The sequence below is a fragment of the Oratosquilla oratoria genome, chromosome 30, assembly GCF_046742065.1.
Source record: "Oratosquilla oratoria isolate Oo_2021 chromosome 30, ASM4674206v1, whole genome shotgun sequence".
In the NCBI taxonomy this organism is placed as follows: Eukaryota; Metazoa; Arthropoda; class Malacostraca; order Stomatopoda; family Squillidae; genus Oratosquilla; species Oratosquilla oratoria.
Window position 1 is genome coordinate 48,476,420 of NC_134806.1, and position 21,126 is coordinate 48,497,545.

The 21,126-nt window shown below is 37.7% G+C and overlaps 1 protein-coding gene across 2 annotated transcripts; it reads left to right on the forward strand.

Moving 5' to 3' along the window:
• The first annotated feature begins 3,749 nt into the window (after window positions 1-3,749).
• LOC143041357 (uncharacterized) lies at window positions 3,750-14,591 on the forward strand. Of its 2 annotated transcripts, none has more exons than XM_076213188.1 (2): window positions 3,750-5,116; window positions 13,571-14,591. In XM_076213188.1, the coding sequence occupies exon 2, from the start codon at window positions 13,725-13,727 to the stop codon at window positions 14,511-14,513; it is 789 nt and encodes a 262-aa protein (XP_076069303.1). In that variant the 5' UTR covers window positions 3,750-5,116; window positions 13,571-13,724; the 3' UTR covers window positions 14,514-14,591. The 2 variants fall into 2 exon arrangements, with proteins under 2 accessions (XP_076069303.1, XP_076069302.1); XM_076213187.1 differs by lacking the exon at window positions 3,750-5,116 and adding an exon at window positions 5,889-5,989.
• The last annotated feature ends 6,535 nt before the right edge of the window (window positions 14,592-21,126 follow it).

Here is a 21,126-nt window from a genome sequence, read left to right on the forward strand (position 1 = left end):
ACAGATCTCTATATCTTCGCTTATTCTTCTCCGAAAGTGGGTCATCAGTATGAATATATATGTGTATATATATATATATATATATATATATGCGTAAGTAGCCACTAGGAAAAGTAAACTAACGAAGCAGAGCGCTTTCGTATAATTACATCTTCAGTGCAGATACAAAGAAGGAATTATGAAAGCGCTCTGCTTCGTTAGTTTACTTTTCCTAGTGGTTACGCATTTGTGAACACACGCTGCTAGTGTTTTTATTGCATACAAGCATTTATTTGTGTGCTTAGCCTATGGCGTAGCTCGCTTCGCTCGCTCTTCATATGTCATGTCACAATAAACATTTATAGACGTTTGAATACTGTTTATCTATTTGTGTATTTATTTATTTATCTCCTTATTTCGTTGTGTATACATATATATATTTATATGTATATATATATATATACAAATACTACTACAATAAGTAATGAGAAAATGTCAAAAGAAACACTATTTTCATAAGCTTATGCATGCTTCTCACCCAATCCTGAAAGACCTCCTCAAAGTCCTTTTTCAGTAGTCCCTTCAGGTAACTATATATATATGTATATATATGTATTATATGTATTATATGTATATATATATATACATATATACATACATATATATGTGTGTGTGTGTGTGTATTTACCTAGTTGTATTTTACGGGAAGGGGAGCTGTGCTCGTGGTGTCCCGTCTTCATATCTCACTTTATCTAAACTATTTTTAAATTCATGTATTGTTTTTGCACACACTACTTTCTCATCTAACTTGTTCCAACTGTCTATTGCTCTGTGAGGAAAGCTGTTCTTTTTTAAATCTCTTCTATAGCTGTCTTTCTTGATTTCCTTCCCGTGCCCTCTTGTATTTCTATCATCCCATTTTATCAGATTCTCTCTATCAATAATTTCTATGCCCTTCATGATTCTGTAAATAGCTATCAAATCTCCCCTCTTTGCTCTAGTGTCTGTAGTTCAAGTTTTGCTAGTCTCTCTTCATATGATAGTTTTGAGAGTGTTGGTGGCAATTTTGTAATTGCTCTTTGTATTCTTTCAATTTTTTTTTATAATTTTTTTTTGTACTTGGTGACCATATCGTTGCTGCATATTCCAATCTTGGTCTTATCATAGTGATTAGAAATTTCTTCACCATTTCTTCATCCAGGTATGTAAATGCCACTTTGATTATTCTTATTAAGTTATAAGTTTCTCCAAAAATCTGATATGTTTCTCAGGTGACATATTGTTCATAACAATGACTCCCAGGTCCCTCTCATTTTCTCTTTTTTTCTATTCTCCCAATTTATATGATCCTGTTATTCTGTTTTTGCTTTTTCCAAATTCCATTAGACTACACTTTTTAGTGTTGAACTCCATCTCCCACTTCCTACTCCATTCCTGTACTTTATTTAGATCACTCTGTAATGACTCACAATCTTCTTCCGTGTTCACTTTCAAATCCGTCATCCATATCATTAATATATATAGCAAACATTATTGGGGCCAGAACTGTTCCTTGTGGAACACCGCTTATTACTTCATCCCATTTTGAGTGTTTGTCTCTTATCACTACTCTCATTTTTCTTTCTTGCAAAAAGTCTTCCATCCATTTAAGCAGTTTCCCCTGTATTCCTCCCTCAGTTTCTAATTTCTTAGGCAATTTCTTATGTGGTACTTTGTCAAAAGCTTTTTTAGGTCTAGAAATGCACAATCAGCCCATCCATCTCTTTATTGTATTATATCTATTAGCCTTGAATAGAAACATATTAAATTGGTGACGCATGATCGTCCTTGTCTGAATCCAAATTGCCTTGGATTTAGCACGTTTTTTCTAAATATTTTACCCATCTACTTTTGACAATTCTTTCACATATTTTTGCTATTGTAGTTGTTAGAGAGACTGGTCTGTAGTTGGTAGGGTCTTCTTTATTTCCCCCTTTTTATATAGGTACTATATTTGCTTTTTTCCAATCTTCTGGGACTTATCCTTCTTTCAAGGAACTGTTTATTATGCTATGTATTTTGTCTGCCAGTTCATTCCTGCATTCTTTCAAAATCGAGTTTGCCATTTCATCTGGTCCATGCGATTTTCTGACATGTGTTTAAATATTTCATTCTATGCTACTTCTATTTCTTTCATGGGGGGGGGGGACTTTCTCTTTCCATTCGATCTCTTCAGGTTGTATGTTCTCCCTTGTAAACACTGATTTAAAATGCTTGTTTATAATTTCCGCCATTTCAATTTCCTCTGTGTATTCAACTCCTCCTTGTCTTAATTTCTCCAAATCTTGTTTGTTTTTCAGTTTGCTGTTTACAAATCTGTAGAATAGTTTTGGTTGATCTTTACATTTTTCTATGACATCTTTTTCATATTTTCTCTTTTCCTCTCTGCACGCTTGTACATATTCATTTCTATAACAAGTATATATTTTCCATTTTCAGGCATTTTGTATTTTTCCATTTGGTCCAAGCTTTGTCTCTTTTGTCTTTTAACTCCCTACAACTTTTGTTGTACCAGCACTTTACATATTCTTTTTCTTGTTTTTGTCTTGGGATATACTTTTCCACTCCTTTTTCTTCTTTTTTTTATATAAATTTTTGTCAAAATATTCCATTTCTCTTCCACTGTTGTTTCTTCTTCGTATATTCCTTCCCAGTTTTCTTTTTTAAAGAATTCTCTTATTTCATCAAAATTTGTTTTTTTTATACATCATTCTTCCTTTTCTATATTATTCATTTCTTTTCATGTATTTTTCCTCATTTAGTTCCAGTTCAATCAGTATATGGTCACTTTTACTTATTGGTGTTTTATATTCAATCTTTTCTACTATTCTAGGTTCAGATGTGATTATTAGGTCTAGTCTCGATGGTTCTTCATTTCTATACCTGGTATTCTCCTGTATACATTGCGTCATTGTATGGTCAATAATCATCTCGAGTAGAACATTTTCCCATGAGCCGTCTCCACCCTTTACTGTCATCTCTTCCCAGCAGACTTCTTTGCCATTAAAGTCACCCATCATAAATATTCTTCCTCCATCTTCCATTATTTTATTTAATATCATCTTTGTGTCGTCTAACATACTTTTATGTTCACTCTCTTCTCATGAGGCTGTTTTTGGAGGCACATAATTTATCACAAACTTTCTGTTCTTCTTATCTCTGTCTTCCACTTCGATCATAATCATCTCTACTGTATTCTTTCCATATGTGACACTCTTCACGTTTATATCCTTCTTAGTCAGGAACATAACTCCACCCCCTTGTTTTGTCTCTCTATTTCTAATCCAATAATTATTTGCGTCATGTCCTACACTGGTGGGTGGTAGTGGACCTTTTAATTTCGTTTCTACAATTCCCATTATGTCCGGTTCTTTTTCCTTCAGATAATCATTTAGCTCATTCAATCCTGTAATTAATCCATCTATATTTGTGTAAGACACTCATAGTTTTCTGCCACTTCCATTGTATTCTCTGTTTCCCTTTTGTTTTTCTCTAGTATGTCGAATTTCCTTACTTTTACAATATTCACCACTCTCCAATAGAATTTCTCTTTTTCTGACTCTGTTCTGTTCTCGTTTTTTTCCTTAGCTTGTTGTCTTTTCATTTTTTCCTCCTCTCTTTCCTCTTTATTCATTTCCCTTTTTATCCATACCTTTTTATATTGTTCACTTTCTGCTAGTTTCCCTGTTTTTTATAAGATGTTCTCTGCCGTCGTTTGTGACCTGAATTTAATCTTAATTGGTCTGGTCTTATCTGTACTATACTTTCCGAGTCTAAACTTCTCTTCAATTTGTTTCATAATTTCAGGTTCATCTTCCTGAACTAATTCTAGTAATCTGCTTACTTTTTCATTTTCCTCATTGATTCTTGTGGTTCTATCTGGGTTGTGTTTCTCTTCCATTCCTAATATAATTATACATTTCTTTTTATCTGCTAAGTCTCTTACTATATTCTCCTTTTGTCTCATCACTTTAATAACTGAGTCTTCAGTTTGTTCATTCATTTGCTGTTTAATTATGTCAGTAAATGCAACTATACTGTTTTCTTGGATTGTCTTCCAACCCTTAGCTTCTTTAACTATGGCCTCTTTGTTTTCTTTATTATTCCTCTTTAATTCTTCATTCTCCTCTTTCACTTCTTTTAACTGTCCTTTTAGCTCTTCTATTTCCTTAGTTAAGTTTCTGTTTGCCTTCTCGAGTGCTTCCAATCTTTCAACCCTTTTCGCCATTTTTGACATTCTACCGAACCTACTCTCCCAATGTTCGGTCATTTGTTCAAGTTTTTCTTCGAGTCTTGCCAGTCGGGGGAGGTTGGTATCCGCCCCCCCCCCTCATTAAATCCATGGAAATTATCTTCCTCACCTTCTATTGTGCTACTCATATCTCTCTAATCTTTACATTTTTGTTAGACATTTCGTCGTCACTAAATTGGTCCGGCCCTCTTTTGTTTACATGGCGTCTGCCTGCCTGGACCAAGTCCTCCCCTTCCTCATTTCCTTCCATTTCCCTCAGTTATACCTCCCCTTCTCCCTTTTCCTCACCCTCCCACTACACCACGAGCAATCCCCCCATGTAAATACAATAGGTACTTCCTTTCCTTTGGGATCCACGAAAATTTCACTTTTTCTTCAGAACGTCCTCTACGCCGTCCATCCGATCAAGTGTGTGTGTGTGTGTGTGCCGATTGCACTATGTATGGAAATATTGTATAATGTAATTGTAATGGCGTATATAATTGATGTACATGTAAAGAGGTGTATTTCGTCGAAGTAACGGCAATTACGGCCTGTGAGGTTGAGCACTTGGTTATGAGTCGTATGTAACATAAAATGGAAAATGTTATTGTATAAGATTGATGGAATATAGTGGTCCAGTGTATATAATGAAATAAAACAAGATTAAAGAAACACTAAAGAAACAAGGAATGTTAAGTAGAACATGACTCAATTATTTACGGTCCCTTGTATGTAGCACTCCGCCAATTGAAAGTAGTGCGAGTTTCCCTCGCCAGGTTCGTAATGATAGCTGTTCTTTTGTGTTCAGAGATCAGGCAAGTGAAGAGGTGTCCACTACGATAAGTTGCCTGGAAACCATTATTGGTAAGACGAAAGAAAATTAGAAGCACTAGGCAGTGTGTCAGAATGCCAAAGCTGTGACAATTATTGATTAAACTTGAGCTTTTTTCTTTATCTTTGATAGTCAGTATATATTTATTGAAGCATTAAAATCATATGATATCAGTGCTCATTTCTTATTTATTTGACTACCGCAGTAATAGAGTCGTTTACTGCGGTAAAAGGCAGTACCCCGAGTTTCATGACGACTTGTAGAATGTCTGCCTGTGGTTCTAAAAAAGTGCCTTCCCGCTAAACTTTCTTCACTAGGTTGGCATACACACATCTATCACTACGTCTTGCCAACCAGGGCCGAGAAAAAAAAATCTTCTGCTTCTTCAGTTTCCGTAGCTTTCGTACGTTTTTTAGTAAATGAAGTACAGTTATAACCAGTCTTTCGAAGTATATGTGGTAATCTTCTACAAGGTGGCAGGAGAATAATTGGCGGGAAGTATGGTTATTGCTAACTACCCGCCAGCCAAAAAGTCGACAGAAAAACTTTCCCAGTGTGACGGATACGCAAGCAAGTAGTACATGCGTATACTGTACAATGTTAGCTAGAAATGCTTGGTGTGTCAGGTGAGTGTAAAAATGAGCCACAATTCCTGCGGTTTATGTATAGAATATAAATAGAATTGCATATTATTGGTTATGCATGATATTTTTATTTATTATTTTTAAATGTCACTATACTTTTATTAAAACATTAAAAGCAATATGGCAACGTTTTGATTTTCATTTGACTACCTCAGGTAGACTCACTGTAGATATAAACGAAAACATAGCCGCGAGCTTAGATATTGTTTTCGTTTGCTGCCAGCCAAAAAACTATCAAACAAAACACTCCCTATGTGACAGGTACGCAAGAGTTTGATAGCAAAGTACCACAAGCTAGTATAATTATTAAGAAATGCGTAGTGTGCCGCCACCTTAAAGATTGGTAGATGTGGTCTGGTTTTTCATGGGTTGCAATCGCCGCCACCAAATTTGTAGACAGAATGAAGGCGAATTACCACATGCTTCTTTAGTGTTTACATTCTCTCACACCAGACGTGCAATTACTATAGGCAAATTTACAAACTAGTAGACTTTCTAAGGGTATTGCATTGATGGGCTACCGGGGTTTTATGCATTATATGATTATTTGCTGGAATACTCAAAAGTTTAAAGTGCATAACTTTAATATTTAATTACTTGAAAAGTACGGATTTGCGACGGAAGTGATGTACACCATCGTTCATATCACAACATTTCTCACCAGAAACACATAAGCCACACATCAAATTCTATGATTAGGTGAAACTATAATTTGTCCAAAATGAGATATTGTTCAGTTGAAAGAAACCCAGCGTTTCAAAAATTGTATAGGGGGCTGTTTGAAGGGACATTAAATTTTGTTTTGGGTTGGGATACTCAAAATTCAAAGAAAGCATTTCAAATGACAATAGCCCTTTAAGAACTAGGAAGTAGTTAACAGTATATACTGATGTTTTAAAACAATTCCAAGTTGTAAATACACATTTTGACGTAAGTGTAGAATTGGGTATATGTAAAGATGTTTGCTTGTCTTTTTTTCAAATCACCACTGATGTTACTATAGATTTGTGGTACTTATATCTGGGGTTGAAAATATTCAGAATGATAAAAGCTACTTACTGATGCAGGTAAAAATTGGAACCTTGAGATTTAACATAAAGTAACCTAACCTAATTCTTGGTAACTGTAAAGATGCTCGTCTTAGTGTTTTAAAAATCGTTGCCGACATTACTATGAATTTATTATATATAAACATGGGCTAGCAGATGATATAGGGAAGGGTTGCAGATTGGCAAACATCTGTGAATACTTAAAATTATGTAGAATCATTAGATAGATAGATAGACTTTATTTGGCACTGAATCAATGTCCATGAAGTGCAAATAATGACAAGAACACAAGGTTCGGAATAATAATTGCAAATTGCCGAGGATAACACAAAAAGCATGTACGCTTATTTCCATTGTGGTCCTCATCAGATTATTATTCTACACTAAGTCGCACAGACAACATACATAGGGGGTTAAGGGGACCAGAGACAATCATGAGTAATACCAGTCAGTACAAATATGACATATAAACATTGTTATAGTTTTGCTAATATTACTAAAATGTTTGTACACATAGGATATTGAGACCAAAAAATTGAGCACCATCACAAAAAGGAACATTGCATTAAGCAAAGGAACAACAAAATAATGTTAAATTGTAACAAAACAGTGTGAGTGAGTACTATATCAGAGTAGTACATTAATGATATACTGCATTATTCTACAGCTGTATGAACATGTATGAGTGTGTACTGTATCAGAGTAGTAGTATTAATGATATACTACAATATTCTACAGCTGTATCAACATGTTATAGTGAATGCTACACTGCAGCTAGGGTCACCTATTAATTAAATCTAACATTTTACCTGAATCTTAGGATGGAGTGGGCAATTAGTATGTGCACTAGGGAGTAGTATATTATAACCTGAAGCACCAGAGGTAGGGTACAGGGGACCAGTACTCGTATGAGTAAAACAAGGAGAATGAGGAAAAAGGTCATATCATAACCGTTCTTGGACCCTACCTGAGACATATACCATATTATGACTAGCAAAACAAAGGTGGAAACCAATTTGTAACATCAATCATTGTTATACTAAACTAAACTTCTGAAGGACAAAAAAAAGGGGGGGAGGTCAGAACAGTTATGAGTGAAAGCAGATTTGAATGGTATTACTCATGGAATCAGGTATCCCTCACTAAGCTAGTAGTACATAAAATCAAGTCTGTTCTCTCCATAGCTGAGACATATAATAACCCTTGACTTTTTTCTTGAAGGTAACCTTGCTATTTGACTTCTTAATGGACACAGGTAGTGAGTCCCATAGTTGAGCACCTGTGAAGTGAAAGCTGTTTTTGGTGAAGGGACCTGCATGAGGTACAATAAGAGACTTTTGACTGTTCTGGGTTCGGTTCTCAGCTGATAATGTAAAATTACAGCTCACATATGAGGGAGCAGAATTATGAACGACATTGTAAACCCGGTTTAGTTTCAGCTGCTGGACACGATATTTTACAGGTAACATTCTACCTTGCTAAATTCTTCTATACCAATATGACTACATTGAGGTAAATTTAGTATGAATGTAATGATCTTATTTTGTGCAGCCTATAGCTGAGACTGGTTTTTTCTGCTCAGACTACTGTACCAAGAGCTACAAGTGTAATCAAAGTGATGTTGTAACAAGGCTGAGACCAGAAGCTTCTTTGTTTCTAGATCAAAATTTCTGGCTTTTCTGTACAAAAATTTGACTTTATGTGAACACTTGGATACAATCTTATCCGTTATAGCATTCCCTGAGAGGGACTGATCTAAGGGTATTACAAGATAGGTTACATTTTGACACCAAGACATTAACCCCACATCTGACCTGTACATCGCTGTGTTTCCTGAGGTTGGGTTTTGATGCGAAGACAATACTTTCCGTTTTACCGAGGTGTAAAGACAGCCTATTTTCTATGAGCCAGTCCTGGACCGATGACAGTTCGACACTCAGTTTCTCCTCTACTTCTACCTGAGACAATTAGTGCGGAGTCGTCTGCAAATAGCAGTAACTTACAGTTCACCACACCTGGCATGTCGTTAATATAGACCAGGAACAGTAGCGATCCAAGAATTGAACCTTGTGGTACAGCACAAGTTATCTCTCTGTCTTCTGAGCAGGCTTCATTTACCTGTACAAGTTGTTTGCGACCTGTAAGGTAGGACTTGAACCAGCCAACATTCGCCACTCCTAATGCCTGAAGTTTTTTCAATAAAATATCATGAAAATTATCTTGTATAAAATTATCTTGTCTCAGATACAGGCATACATATACCAAAGGATTTTTCCCCCTACATGGGGGGTAGCCAAAAAGAAAAAGGCATAGAAACCACTCCCACCCATTCCATTTCCTTTATATTCCACTCCCCTCCACCCTCCTCCCTCCCTCTTATCTTGGTATCTCCTAGATGATGGGTGATCCCTGCATCCTGTCCACTGCCCTGGGTAAGAAGTAGTTGCAAGACAGCACATCCACAGGAAGGCCGCTTCATAAATTTGACGACACCCCCTCTCCGTCCCCTCATGTAGAAAAGGAGAGGACGGGGAGAAACCCCTTCGGGCTGCATCAAATTTTTTCTCATACATACTTCCTCACCCCCCATCCCCCCACCCACTCCCCCTCATGCATCACAGCATCATCTATACACAACCCCTCTCCATTTCTAATGGAACAACAATCTCATTTTTAATTTCCTTTAAGATTCTTGGATGCCAACCGTCAGGCCCTGGTGTTTTATTAACTTTGAGTTTATCTATACACCATATGGGCCCTCCCCAGCTGCAAGCATGTGCTGGGGAGGGCCTGTGCCAGTAACTGTCCCAAAGAGCCCCAGCCTCTTCATGAACTTATCATTAGTGGTAAATGGGCTGTGACAGTAGGCGACTCTCCAGTTCAGTTCCTCCTACGTGAAAGTGGCCCCGATTCTGATGAGCATGTCATCATCTTTGCCACAGAAGAACATCTCCAGTAGCTAGCAGCAGCAGCATATACTTGGTGCATGGATGACAACTTGCCCATGCCCCCGTCAGTCTTCATGCAACTGTATGTTATCCAGGGAACAGTTGATAGTGTTTTCCTACCCCTCGCCTATGCCCTTCTTCAACATGAAGTCACTTTGGATTATCAACAACATCAGTGAGGGCTGGAACAACAAGTTTTTATCCCCTGTTGGCCACCATCATCCATCCATCTGGAAGTTAGTAGAGTGCCTGAAAGCCGAATGTGCCAATCACCACAGTGTTGCTCCAGGCAGAAATGGGTGTCCGGCCAAGAAGTGTACCAAGAAGGTGTGCATGGAGCTTCAGTCTCGGCTACACAACCTTTGTGAAGATAGGGTCTCTCACAAGAAGACCATTCCTCAGTTCCTCAGAGGGCTTAGCCATAATATTTGTGGTGGGCAACCCAACATCTAAACATGAACAAACTCTGATGCACAAATGGTAAACAATATTGTGACTTTGCATATTAGTTATTATTTTTCGATAATGTGTGATATATGAATTGTGATATTTGCTAAGGTGCAGGGATGACCCGTTATCTAGGAGGTGCTAAGATGGGAGGGAGGGTGGAGGGGTGTGGAGTGTTTTCAGGGATGGAATGGGTGGGAATGATTTTATGCCTTTTCCTTTATGGCTACCTCCCTAGTAAGGGGGAAAAAGCCTTGGTATATGTATGTATGATGTAAAAATGTATAATCATTGTTTTATCGGATCAATAAACTTCCCAGGCTACAGGTTACACAAGATAATTAGATTCATACTAAATTTACCTCAACGCAGTCATATTGGTATTGAAGAATTTAGCAAGGTAGGAATGTTACCTGTAAAATATTGTGTCTGGCAGCTGAAACTAAACCAAGTTTACAATGTTGTTCATAATTCTGCTCCCTCATATGTAAGCTGTAACTTTACATTATCAGCTGAGAACTGAACCCGGAACAGTCAAGAATCTCATATTGTACCTCATGCAGGACCCTTCACCAAAAACAGTTTTCACTTCACAGGTGCTCAGCTATTGAACTCACTACCTGTGTCCATTAAGGAGTCAAATAGCAAGGTTACATTCAAGAAAAAAGTCAAGGGTTACTATATGTCTCAGCTATGGACAGAGAGCCTTGATTTTGTGTACTACTAGCTTAAGTGAGGGTTACCTGATTCCATGAGTAATACCATCCAAATTCTGCGTTCACTCATAACTGTTCTGACCTCCCCCCCTATTTTCTTGTTCTTCAGAAGTTTAGTTTAGTATAACAATGATTGATGTTTACAATCTGGTTTCCACCTTTGTTTTGCCAGTCTTAATATGGTATATGTCTCATGTTGGGTCCAAGAACAGTTATGATCTGACCTTTTTCCTTGTCTCCTTGTTGTTTTACTCATACGAGTACTGGTCCCCTGTACCCTACCTCTGGTGCTTCAGGTAGAATGGACTACTAGTGCTCGTACAAATTGCCCACTCCGTCCTGAGATACAGGTTAAATGTTAGACTTAATTAATAGGTGACCCTAGCTGCAGTGTGGCATTCACTATACCTACATGTTGTTACAGATGTAGAATATTGTAGTATATCATTAATGGTACTACTCTGATATAGTACTCACTCATACATGTTGATACATCTGTAGAATAATGCAGTATATCATTAATGGTACTACTCTGATATATTACTCACTCATAATGTTTTGTTACAGTTTAACATTACTTTGTTGTTCCTTTGCTTAATGCAATGTTCCATTTTGTGATGGTGCTCAAATCTTTGGTCTCAATATTCCTATGTGTACAAACATTTTAGTAATACAGTATTAGCAAAACTATTACAATGTTTATTTGTCATGTGTACTGACTGGTATTACTCATGATTGTCTCTGGTCCCCTTAACCCCCTACATATGGTGACAGTGTGACTTAGTGTAGAATAACAATCTGATGAGGACCACAATGGAAATAAGCGTACATGCTTTTTGTGTTATCCTCGGCAATTTGCTTTGATTTATTCTGATCTATGTGTTCTTGTCATTATTTGCACCTCATGTACATTGATTCATTGCCAAATAAAGTCTATCTATCTATCTCTATAGTTGATCATTTAGTGATAATGAGTCATTTGACCGAAATGTCCTGGTCCGAATGATCCGGTCCGAAACGTCCTACAATTCTCAAACGTCACGTGATGACCCACAGTGGACAGAAAAAATTGAATGTGACCTGTGTGATGCAGCTTTCTCACGAGAGGATCATCTCAAACGTCACGTGATGAACCATAGTGGAGAGAAGCCTTTCAAGTGTGACTTGTTTGATGCAGCTTACTCAGAAAAGAGTGCTCTCAAGTATCACATAATGACCCATACTGGAGAAAAGCCTTTCAAATGTGACATGTGATGCAGCTTACTCAGAAAATAGTGCTCTTAAATGTCACATAATGACCCACACTGGAGAGAAGCCTTTCCAGTGTGACGTGTGGTGTGATGCAGCTTTCTCACGAAAGAGTGATCTCAAACGTCACGTGGTGACCCACAGTGGACAGAAAACTTTGCAATGTGACCTGTGTGATGCAGCTTTCTCACGAAAGGAGCATCTCAAATGCCACGTGGGAAGGTGTCCTCCTGCATGTGGGGAAATGACAATCTTGGAAGATGGATGTGGGGAAATGACAATCTTGGAAGATGGATGTGGGGAAATGTTCATGTGGGAAACTGTCCGTACACCGGTGTTAGGTTTGGTATCGAATCCTGGGGCAATGCACGCATGTGTAGTATAAATATTTGAGAAATTGTGCTTGTCCGTCTGTCTGCTTGAGTGCCATGGTATGTATGCCACGAAACTTCGACGATATGGAACCAATCGTTGCCAAAATTGGAACCTAGATTGGTCGTTATATGTGTGTGTGTGTGGAGGGGGGTGTATCCCGGCAAATTGAAACTAATAAAGGATTCGCATGAATCACACAAACATTGATTTCTGATATCCTTGAGTATTGGATGGGCGAAAATATCACCAAGATTTTTTGTTTCCAGTTATGTGTGCTATTGTATATCATAGTTCTCTTCGTAATATTTATTCATTCACTCCCGTGGTTTGCTGTTTTTCACTTTACCAGTAACTTAGAATATTGAATCTTAGGCCACATAAAATTGGTGATTGCCTTGTAAAAAAGATAAAAGTGGAAATGAGTGTTTTTATTGTATATATTTTCTTTCACAAAAATTCTGGAGTTTATCATTTCATGACATCTTAGGATATACATTAGAAATACCCTCGCAATAGAAAAGTAAGTTTACAACTTGGACCTGTAAGATTCACCTAAACATCTGTCTTCTTTCTGGAACAATAAACCCAAGTGACATGTACAATCGCGGTTTTATTATCATTATTTTTATTATTGTTACGTCAAAACTACCAGTACTTTCTCCCACCAATTGATTAGGCAGCAAATTTATACATTTAAAAGATATGTGTATATATATATATATATAGGTGGGCGTAAAAAGGTGCATAGACCAATATACCTGGGCACTAGGAACACATTGATAGACTCGACAAAAAGTGAGAGGGTACAGGATGAAGAAAGGCCACAGTGTGTATAAACGTGATTTAATTTATTTCCTTTTTCGTTCAAGTGTGTAGTCCACATGTCCAACTAAGTAATCCGTGACCAATGTTAACGGTGGTGGTTGATGGCGAGCAGTTTGGGTACGTAGGTGGGCACCTATTCGAGGGCTGGAACAATGTAACTGGTGTGGATGTAATGTGCACACATCCCATTTTCATGAGTGATTTTAATAATCAATTTTACTGTTCTTTTTTTAGGCCAGGAGAGAAGCCATTTCAGTGTGACCTGTGTGATTACCCTTTCTCACAAAAGGGTGATCTCAAACAACACATGGCCCACACAGGAGAGAAGCCATTCTAGTGTGACCTGTGCAATAAAGCTTTTTCACATAAGGGTAACCTCAAATGTCACATGATGAACCACACAGGAGAGAAGCCATTCCAGTGTGACCTGTGCAATAAAGCTTTTTCACGTAAGGCTGATCTCAAACGTCACATGATGATCCACACGGGAGAGAAGCCATTTCAGTGTGACCTGTGTGATTCAGCTTTCTCACTAAATAGTCATCTGAAACGTCACATGAAGACCCACACAGGAGAGAAGCCATTTCAGTGTGACCTGTGTGATTCTGCTTTCTCGCTAAAGGGTGATCTCAAATTTCACATGATGACCCACACAGGAGAGAAACCATTTCAGTGTGACCTGTGTGATTCTGCTTTCCCACGAAAGGCTGATCTCAAACTTCACATGATGACTCACACAGGAGAGAAGCCATTTCAGTGTGGCCTGTGTGATTCTGCTTTCCGCCGAAAGGCTAATCTCAACCTTCACGTGATGACCCACACGGGAGAGAAGCCATTTCAGTGTGACCTGTGTGATTCTGCTTTCCCACAGAAGGCTAATCTCAAAGTTCACATGATGACCCACACAGGAGAGAAGCCATTTCAGTGTGACCTGTGTGATTCTGCTTTCCTACGAAAGGCTGATCTCAGACGTCACATGATGACCCACACAGGAGAGAAGCCATTCCAGTGTGACCTGTGCAATAAAGCTTTTTCACATAAGGGTCATCTCAAAAGTCACATGGTGACCCACACGGGAGAGAAGCCATTTCAGTGTGACCAGTGTGATTCAGCTTTCTCAGGAAATTCTGGTCTCAAACGTCACATGATGACCCACACGGGAGAGAACCCATTTTAGTGTGACCTTTGTGATTCTGCTTTCTCGCAAAATGCTAGTCTCAAACGTCACATGGTGACCCGTGTACACTGTTACAATTACTATTAATATTTTCATTGTTATCATTAGCATTGTCATCATATTTACCACTTGCTAAGCATTATCATTATTATTACATTTGCCACAATGAATTTTTAATGTTCACACTTGTCACCAACTATGGTACCACGGGGAGGTAGTGAGGTCCACCCCATGTATATAACGCCCACATCCTGTTTATACACCATTCCTTTGAAAAAGCATACCTGCGAAACTAGTCAGGAATAAACTCTAGACTAAGACTCCTGTGTTTCCTACTCCGCTTATATATATATATATATATATATATATATATATATATATATATATATATAATATATATATATATATATATATATATTATATTTAAGCGTTACCACTATCGCCGCCCTTGTAAAATCCTCCATATGGATATAGCGACTCACTTCTGTCCGGGAAAATGAAATGAATGAATGAATGAATCCCCGAAAGGACATATATTGTACAAGATCCTACGGGAGCTTAGCGGTGACGTGAACCAACGAACTTTCTCCTCCGCCGTTACACCAGATTCCTTCTTTCAAGTCTTGACGGCATAATAATCTCGAGTCAATATTTTTCTTGCTTACACAAGGGTTCTACTCTCTTTTCTACCTATCAAGACCTTACAAGACAGGTTATTTATTATATGTATTATATTTTGCATGAGGCTAAGGCGGGAAGTCCACCCGTGCAGGGAGTTTGTATACATGTACTATATAAAATTATTTGATGAAATAAAAAAAATGTGAAAGTTTGTATGCATGTATATTGTATAAAAATATTCTTAACCCTAATACAACAATCGGCAGACCAGTACGGCATAGCTACTATACTGTGTGTTTTTTTTTCTCCCTCATTTTCGTCTCCTCCAATCGTTGATAGCTAGTGATAAAAAGTTGACATGAAAAGATTCTTAACCTAACCTAATACATATACATAATATATAAAGATCTCGTATAGGCTCTGTTGTAACCACTTTTATGACATTAAATGTTAATATTAACGAAGCCATGGAACATTTTGAAAAAAAAGTCCAATCAAATGAGCCCACATTCTGTGTTTCGATAGACGTTCCTCATAGAGACTGTGTTTGCATTAAAGCTGATGTAGATTGCCGAAGAGTCCTAGGACATGGTAGCCAGGGGAGGTGAAATGTCAGCCGTTTGTTTGCAGTTATGTTGGTATAGACGAAGCAGGAATGCTAGGGCAGAAAGAGAAGAAGAGAAAATGTCAACAACACCTGGTGTTCCCAGGAGGTCACACATCCAAGTACTAACCAGACCCAACGCTGGTTAACTTCGCTCATCGGCCGAAAAGTGGTGTGTTCAAAAGTTGTATGGCCGTTGGCAACGATTTCTCGTACTTCACAACTTTTTATCTCTACTTCCACGCTACCAGGTTATGGTGGACGAGGTGTTGTATTGAGACGTTGGATCGTGCGTTGCATTTGGGACACTCTTTTGCCTTAAAAGGGCGCTTCAGTTGTACAGACTAGGAGAAGATGCTTCAATATTTCTTCCGGGATCTTAGGGGGATGCAATTCAGGGTGACGATACACAATATTCAGGATTATATCTATTGTGGGAAGAATAGGAACATGTGAAAATAACGATTCCACATCGAGGGAAGCCATTATTCCTTGGGGTTGCTTGCTGTGTAGTATGTTGATAAAATCCTCAGATGATTTTATGGAGTATTTCTTAGGAATGAAAGGGGTGATGATATTGCTGAGCTGTTTGGCGGGTCCATATGTAGGTGTAATAATTTGTGAGATGATCGGGCGGAGAGGGGAGTTTGGCTTGTGTGTTTTGACGATCCTATAAATATAGACTTGAGAGAATTCACCGGTAATGGGAGGGGTGTGCAGATGGTCCACGACTGCGTTATTAGCTGCGATGAGTTTGTTAACCTGAACCTCAAGTGGGATCACTAGAAATTTTCTTGAATTTAGAAGTGTCGCAGAGGATGTGGTTAATTTTAGAGATAGTCTTCTTTGTTAAGTAAGACATAAATGGACTTATCAGCTCGTCGAATGACGAGGTTAGGGTTGTTGCGTAACTCAGAGGCGGCTTGTTTGAGTTGTGGAGTGAGGAGGGAACTATTTTTGTGACTGCGGCTTTTGGTGGTTTCAGCTAATAACTGGGGTTGTAAATCAGAGGAAATAGTAACCTTACCATCTTTCTGGAGTTGGAGGAGGGACTGAAGGAAGAGTTCCACCTCGGCAACCTTATCCGCTTTATCAAAATTTGGCTGCAGGTGACAGTTGAGTCCAAGATTGAGAAGTTCCTTTTGCGCTTCTGTCAGGATGTGATCCGAAAAGTTAATGTAAACTTCAGAGCGCTGTGGGAGAAGGAAGAGGCCTCCGTAGAGGCGACTCAACTTTTTGATAGTTTTGTTTTCTACGATGTTCTTGCGATGTTGCTTGACGATGTCCAAAGTAGAAATGAGGCTGCGTCGGACTTCGGATGTTATGGAGAAATCGTCAAAATGGTTCATTAAATCATTGAGCTTCTGTTGCTGGATATCAAGCTGTTCGGTTTTTATAGTAATTTGCCGTTGGATCAGTTGCTTTCTATATATATATATACATGTATATAGGAGTTGGGGCATATTCTCACCAAAGCGGGTGTGAGCGTTGCTTTCTCCACGGGTAAAAAATTAGGAGAAGTTGTCAAGAATAGAAATAAATCAGAAAAGGATATAGAGAAGGGCGCGATTTACAATATACCATGTGGTGGTTGTCCGTTAGGATATTATGGAGAGACGGGAAGATCAGTGGAGCTACGGACATATGAGCACAAAAATGACGTCAGAGCTCACAGAACCTCCAACTCGCTAGTATATTTAGACCAATGTGGTCATCTTCCAGATTGGAAAAAGATAGAGGTGCTCCACAAAGGTCTAGAGAAAAAGAAAAGAAAAATAGTGGAGGCAGCCCACATTACTTCCCACCCCTGCATCAACCATAGGGAAGGGTTTATAAAATTAGCAGGAGCAGTAAGTACTCTGATTGTCAAGGAGGTAAAAAGGACAATTGAGAACGGAGGGAGAAGTGACATGGTCGGAGTCACATGAAAAAAAAGGGTAGAGGACGGATGAGAGTATAGAGAGAGGGGAACACGGCAAGGATGGATTATATAAGCTGTTAATTTTCTGAAACTGTATGTACTTTGAGAATGTCCTGGTAAGGACGAAACGTCAGTGAATAAAACTCCAACTGTTCTTTGTGTTTAACTCACCACCCTTCCACTCATTTGTCTTACATACTTCAATATGTATATATATATATATATATATATATATATATATTATATATCATATATATTATATATTCATATATATATATATATATATATATGCAACAGTAATCACATAAAACACGTGAATAAAGATTTATGCTTGTAACCACGAGGAAAATAAAGATCGGAATACTGAACGTTTTCGTCTTAATAGACAAAAACGTTCAGTATTCCGATCTTTATTTTCCTCGTGGTTACAAGCATATATATATATATATATATCTATATATATATATATATATATATATATATACGTGGAGTTAAAAACGACAGCATTGTTGTAGTTCAGTTTTTTCTTCGTATTTTCGATTTTCTTGATAAGATATTTTCCATTAACTGGGTGAATTGAAATTAGGTCTCTATATTCTTCCATTTGTTCTTATTTGACATCGACGTTTCGTCTTAAACAAGACATTATCAAGATATAACTGAAATAGCAAAAATTACATGGTAACAGCAAAGGTACTAGACAATATCAAGATATAACTGAAATAACAAAAAATACATGGTAACAGTAAAGGTACTAGACAATATCAAGATAAAACTGAAATAACAAAAATTACATGGTAACAGAAATAATAAAGGTGACAGATTTGTGAAAATAAATACAAAGACTTACATTTAAAGGGGGCAAAGAGGAAGAAGGGTGTGACAATCGGGGATGACACAAGGGGGGGAGGAGGAAAGGGGCAGACAATAAGAACCTCAGAGGTCAAGGGGTAAGGGGAGTGGGGTAACTCCACGTGTATTACTGAGAACCTGCTCCCCCCTTTACTAATATATATATATATATATATATATATATATATATATGCAATAAAAACACTAGCAGCGTGTGTTCACAAATGCGTAAGTAACCACTAGGAAAAGTAAACTAACGAAGCAGAGCGCTTTCATAATTCCTTCTTTGTATCTGTACTGAAGATGTAATTATACGAAAGCGCTCTGCTTCGTTAGTTTACTTTTCCTAGTGGTTACTTACGCATATATATATGTATATATATACATACATATAATTTATATATATATATATATATATATATATATATATATATATATATATGCGTATACTTTGGCAGGAGGTTCTCCCTCTGGCACGAAATGTTGTATATAATAGCATGATGGCAACTCACAATTTTCTTGTTAACTTGTTCAATACTGTGAACAAGGCGACGTATTTCAAGAGGCAATCTATGTAGAAGGTCAGCAAAGGACATTTCAACACTGCCTCATTGTTGAAATGTCCTTTGCTGACCTACATAGATTGCCTCTTGAAATACGTCGCCTTGTTCGCAGTATTGAACAAGTTAACAAGAAAATTGTAAGTTGTCATCATGCTATTATATACAATATGTATATATATATATATATATATATATATATATATATATATATATATATTCATACTGATGACCCACTTTCTGTGATCCTCTTCAGCAGATATGAATTACAGAGTAGAGAACAATGTGTATTTATACTAAAACAGTGAGGTAAGCTAGAAGGGACGGGGGCTCAGGTGACATGTCCGGCGCGCATTGTGTGCATCTTGGTGGCTCAGGTCACATGTCCAGCGTTGCATGGACCTTGGTGTCTTTTGTCCACCGCTAATGTAGATAACATTTTATTTATAGCAAAAGAAGAAATACAATCTGGTGACCATTGGCCATAGGAAATGTTATAATTTTTCTTCTGACACTACATTCGGATTTGTAAATTAATTATTTCAGCATCGTCCCAATTTATCCGGTGGTTTTTGTTGGCGACGTGCTGAAATACCGCGGAATTTTCCTGCCGGTATTTTACAGAGTTCTTGTGCTCCTTGACCCTGGTAGTGAGATCTCGACCTGTCTGTCCCCAATATACATCCTTACAATCTAAACAAGGTAATTTGTAAACTCCAGGAATTGTATTACTCTTGGATCTATGATGTATATTGACGACTTTACTGAACAAATTGTTGGGATAATTGAAAATAAAATTGACCTTTTCCTTTAAAGGTATCAAATGAGACAAGTCATTAATTGATTTAGTAAAAAACACGATCCAACGTCGCAACACAACACCTCACCCACCATAACTTGCACCTCATTAACCATTCGCTCCCATTGCCAGACCACATCCAAACATATAAATACATCACGCGCGCGCCTGCTGTAAACGTTTTAAGTGTTAGTATCTCTTGTTGCGAGGACTTACTGGTGGGTTTCTTTCATCAGTCACTTTTAAGTATAAATATTGTGTAAGTTACGAGTGTAATAATGCTTTTCCAGCCACAATCACACCTTTCGCTGTCAAACATTATTAAGGCAAAAAAGTGTCCCAAAAGCAACGCACGATCCAACGTCGCAACACAACACGTCCTGGGAACACCAGGTGTTGTTGATATTTTCTCTTCTTCTCTTTCTGTCCTAGCATTCTTGCTTCGTCTATACCAACATAACTGCAAACAAACGGCTGACATTTCACCTCCCCTGGCTACCATGTCCTAGGACTCTTTGGCAATCTACTACATCAGCTTCAGTGCAAACACATTCTCTAAGAGGAACGTCTATCCAAACGCAGTATGTGGGCTCATTTGATTGGACTTTTTTCAAAATGTTCAATGGCCTCGTTAATATTAACATTTAATGTAATAAAAATGGTTACAACATAGCCTATAAGAGATCTTTATATATTATGTATATGTATTAGGTTAGGTTAAGAATCTTTTTATGTCAACTTTTTATCACTAGCTATCAACGATTGGAGGAGACGAAAATGAGGGAGAAAAAAACAACAACAACAATATAGTAGCTATGCCGTAATGGTCTGCCGATTGTTGTATTAGGGTTAAGAATCTTTTTATACAATATTTCTTTATTTTAAAAACATAATTTTATATAGTACATGCATACAAACTTTCACATTTTTTGTTATCAAATAATTTTAAGTACATGCATACAAACTCCCTGCACGGGTGGACTTCCCGCCTTAGCCTCATGCAAATTATAACATACATACAATAAATAACCTGTCTTGCAAGGTCTTGATAGGTAGAGAGTAGAACCCTTGTGTACGCAAGAAAAATATTGATTCGAGATGATTATGCTGTCAAGACTTGAAACAAAGAATCTGGTGTAACGGTGGAGAAAGTTCGTTGGTTCACGTCACCGCTAAGCTCCCGTAGGATCTTGTATTTTATGTCCTTTCGGGGATTCATTCATTCATTCATTTCATTTTCCCGAACAGAAGTGAGT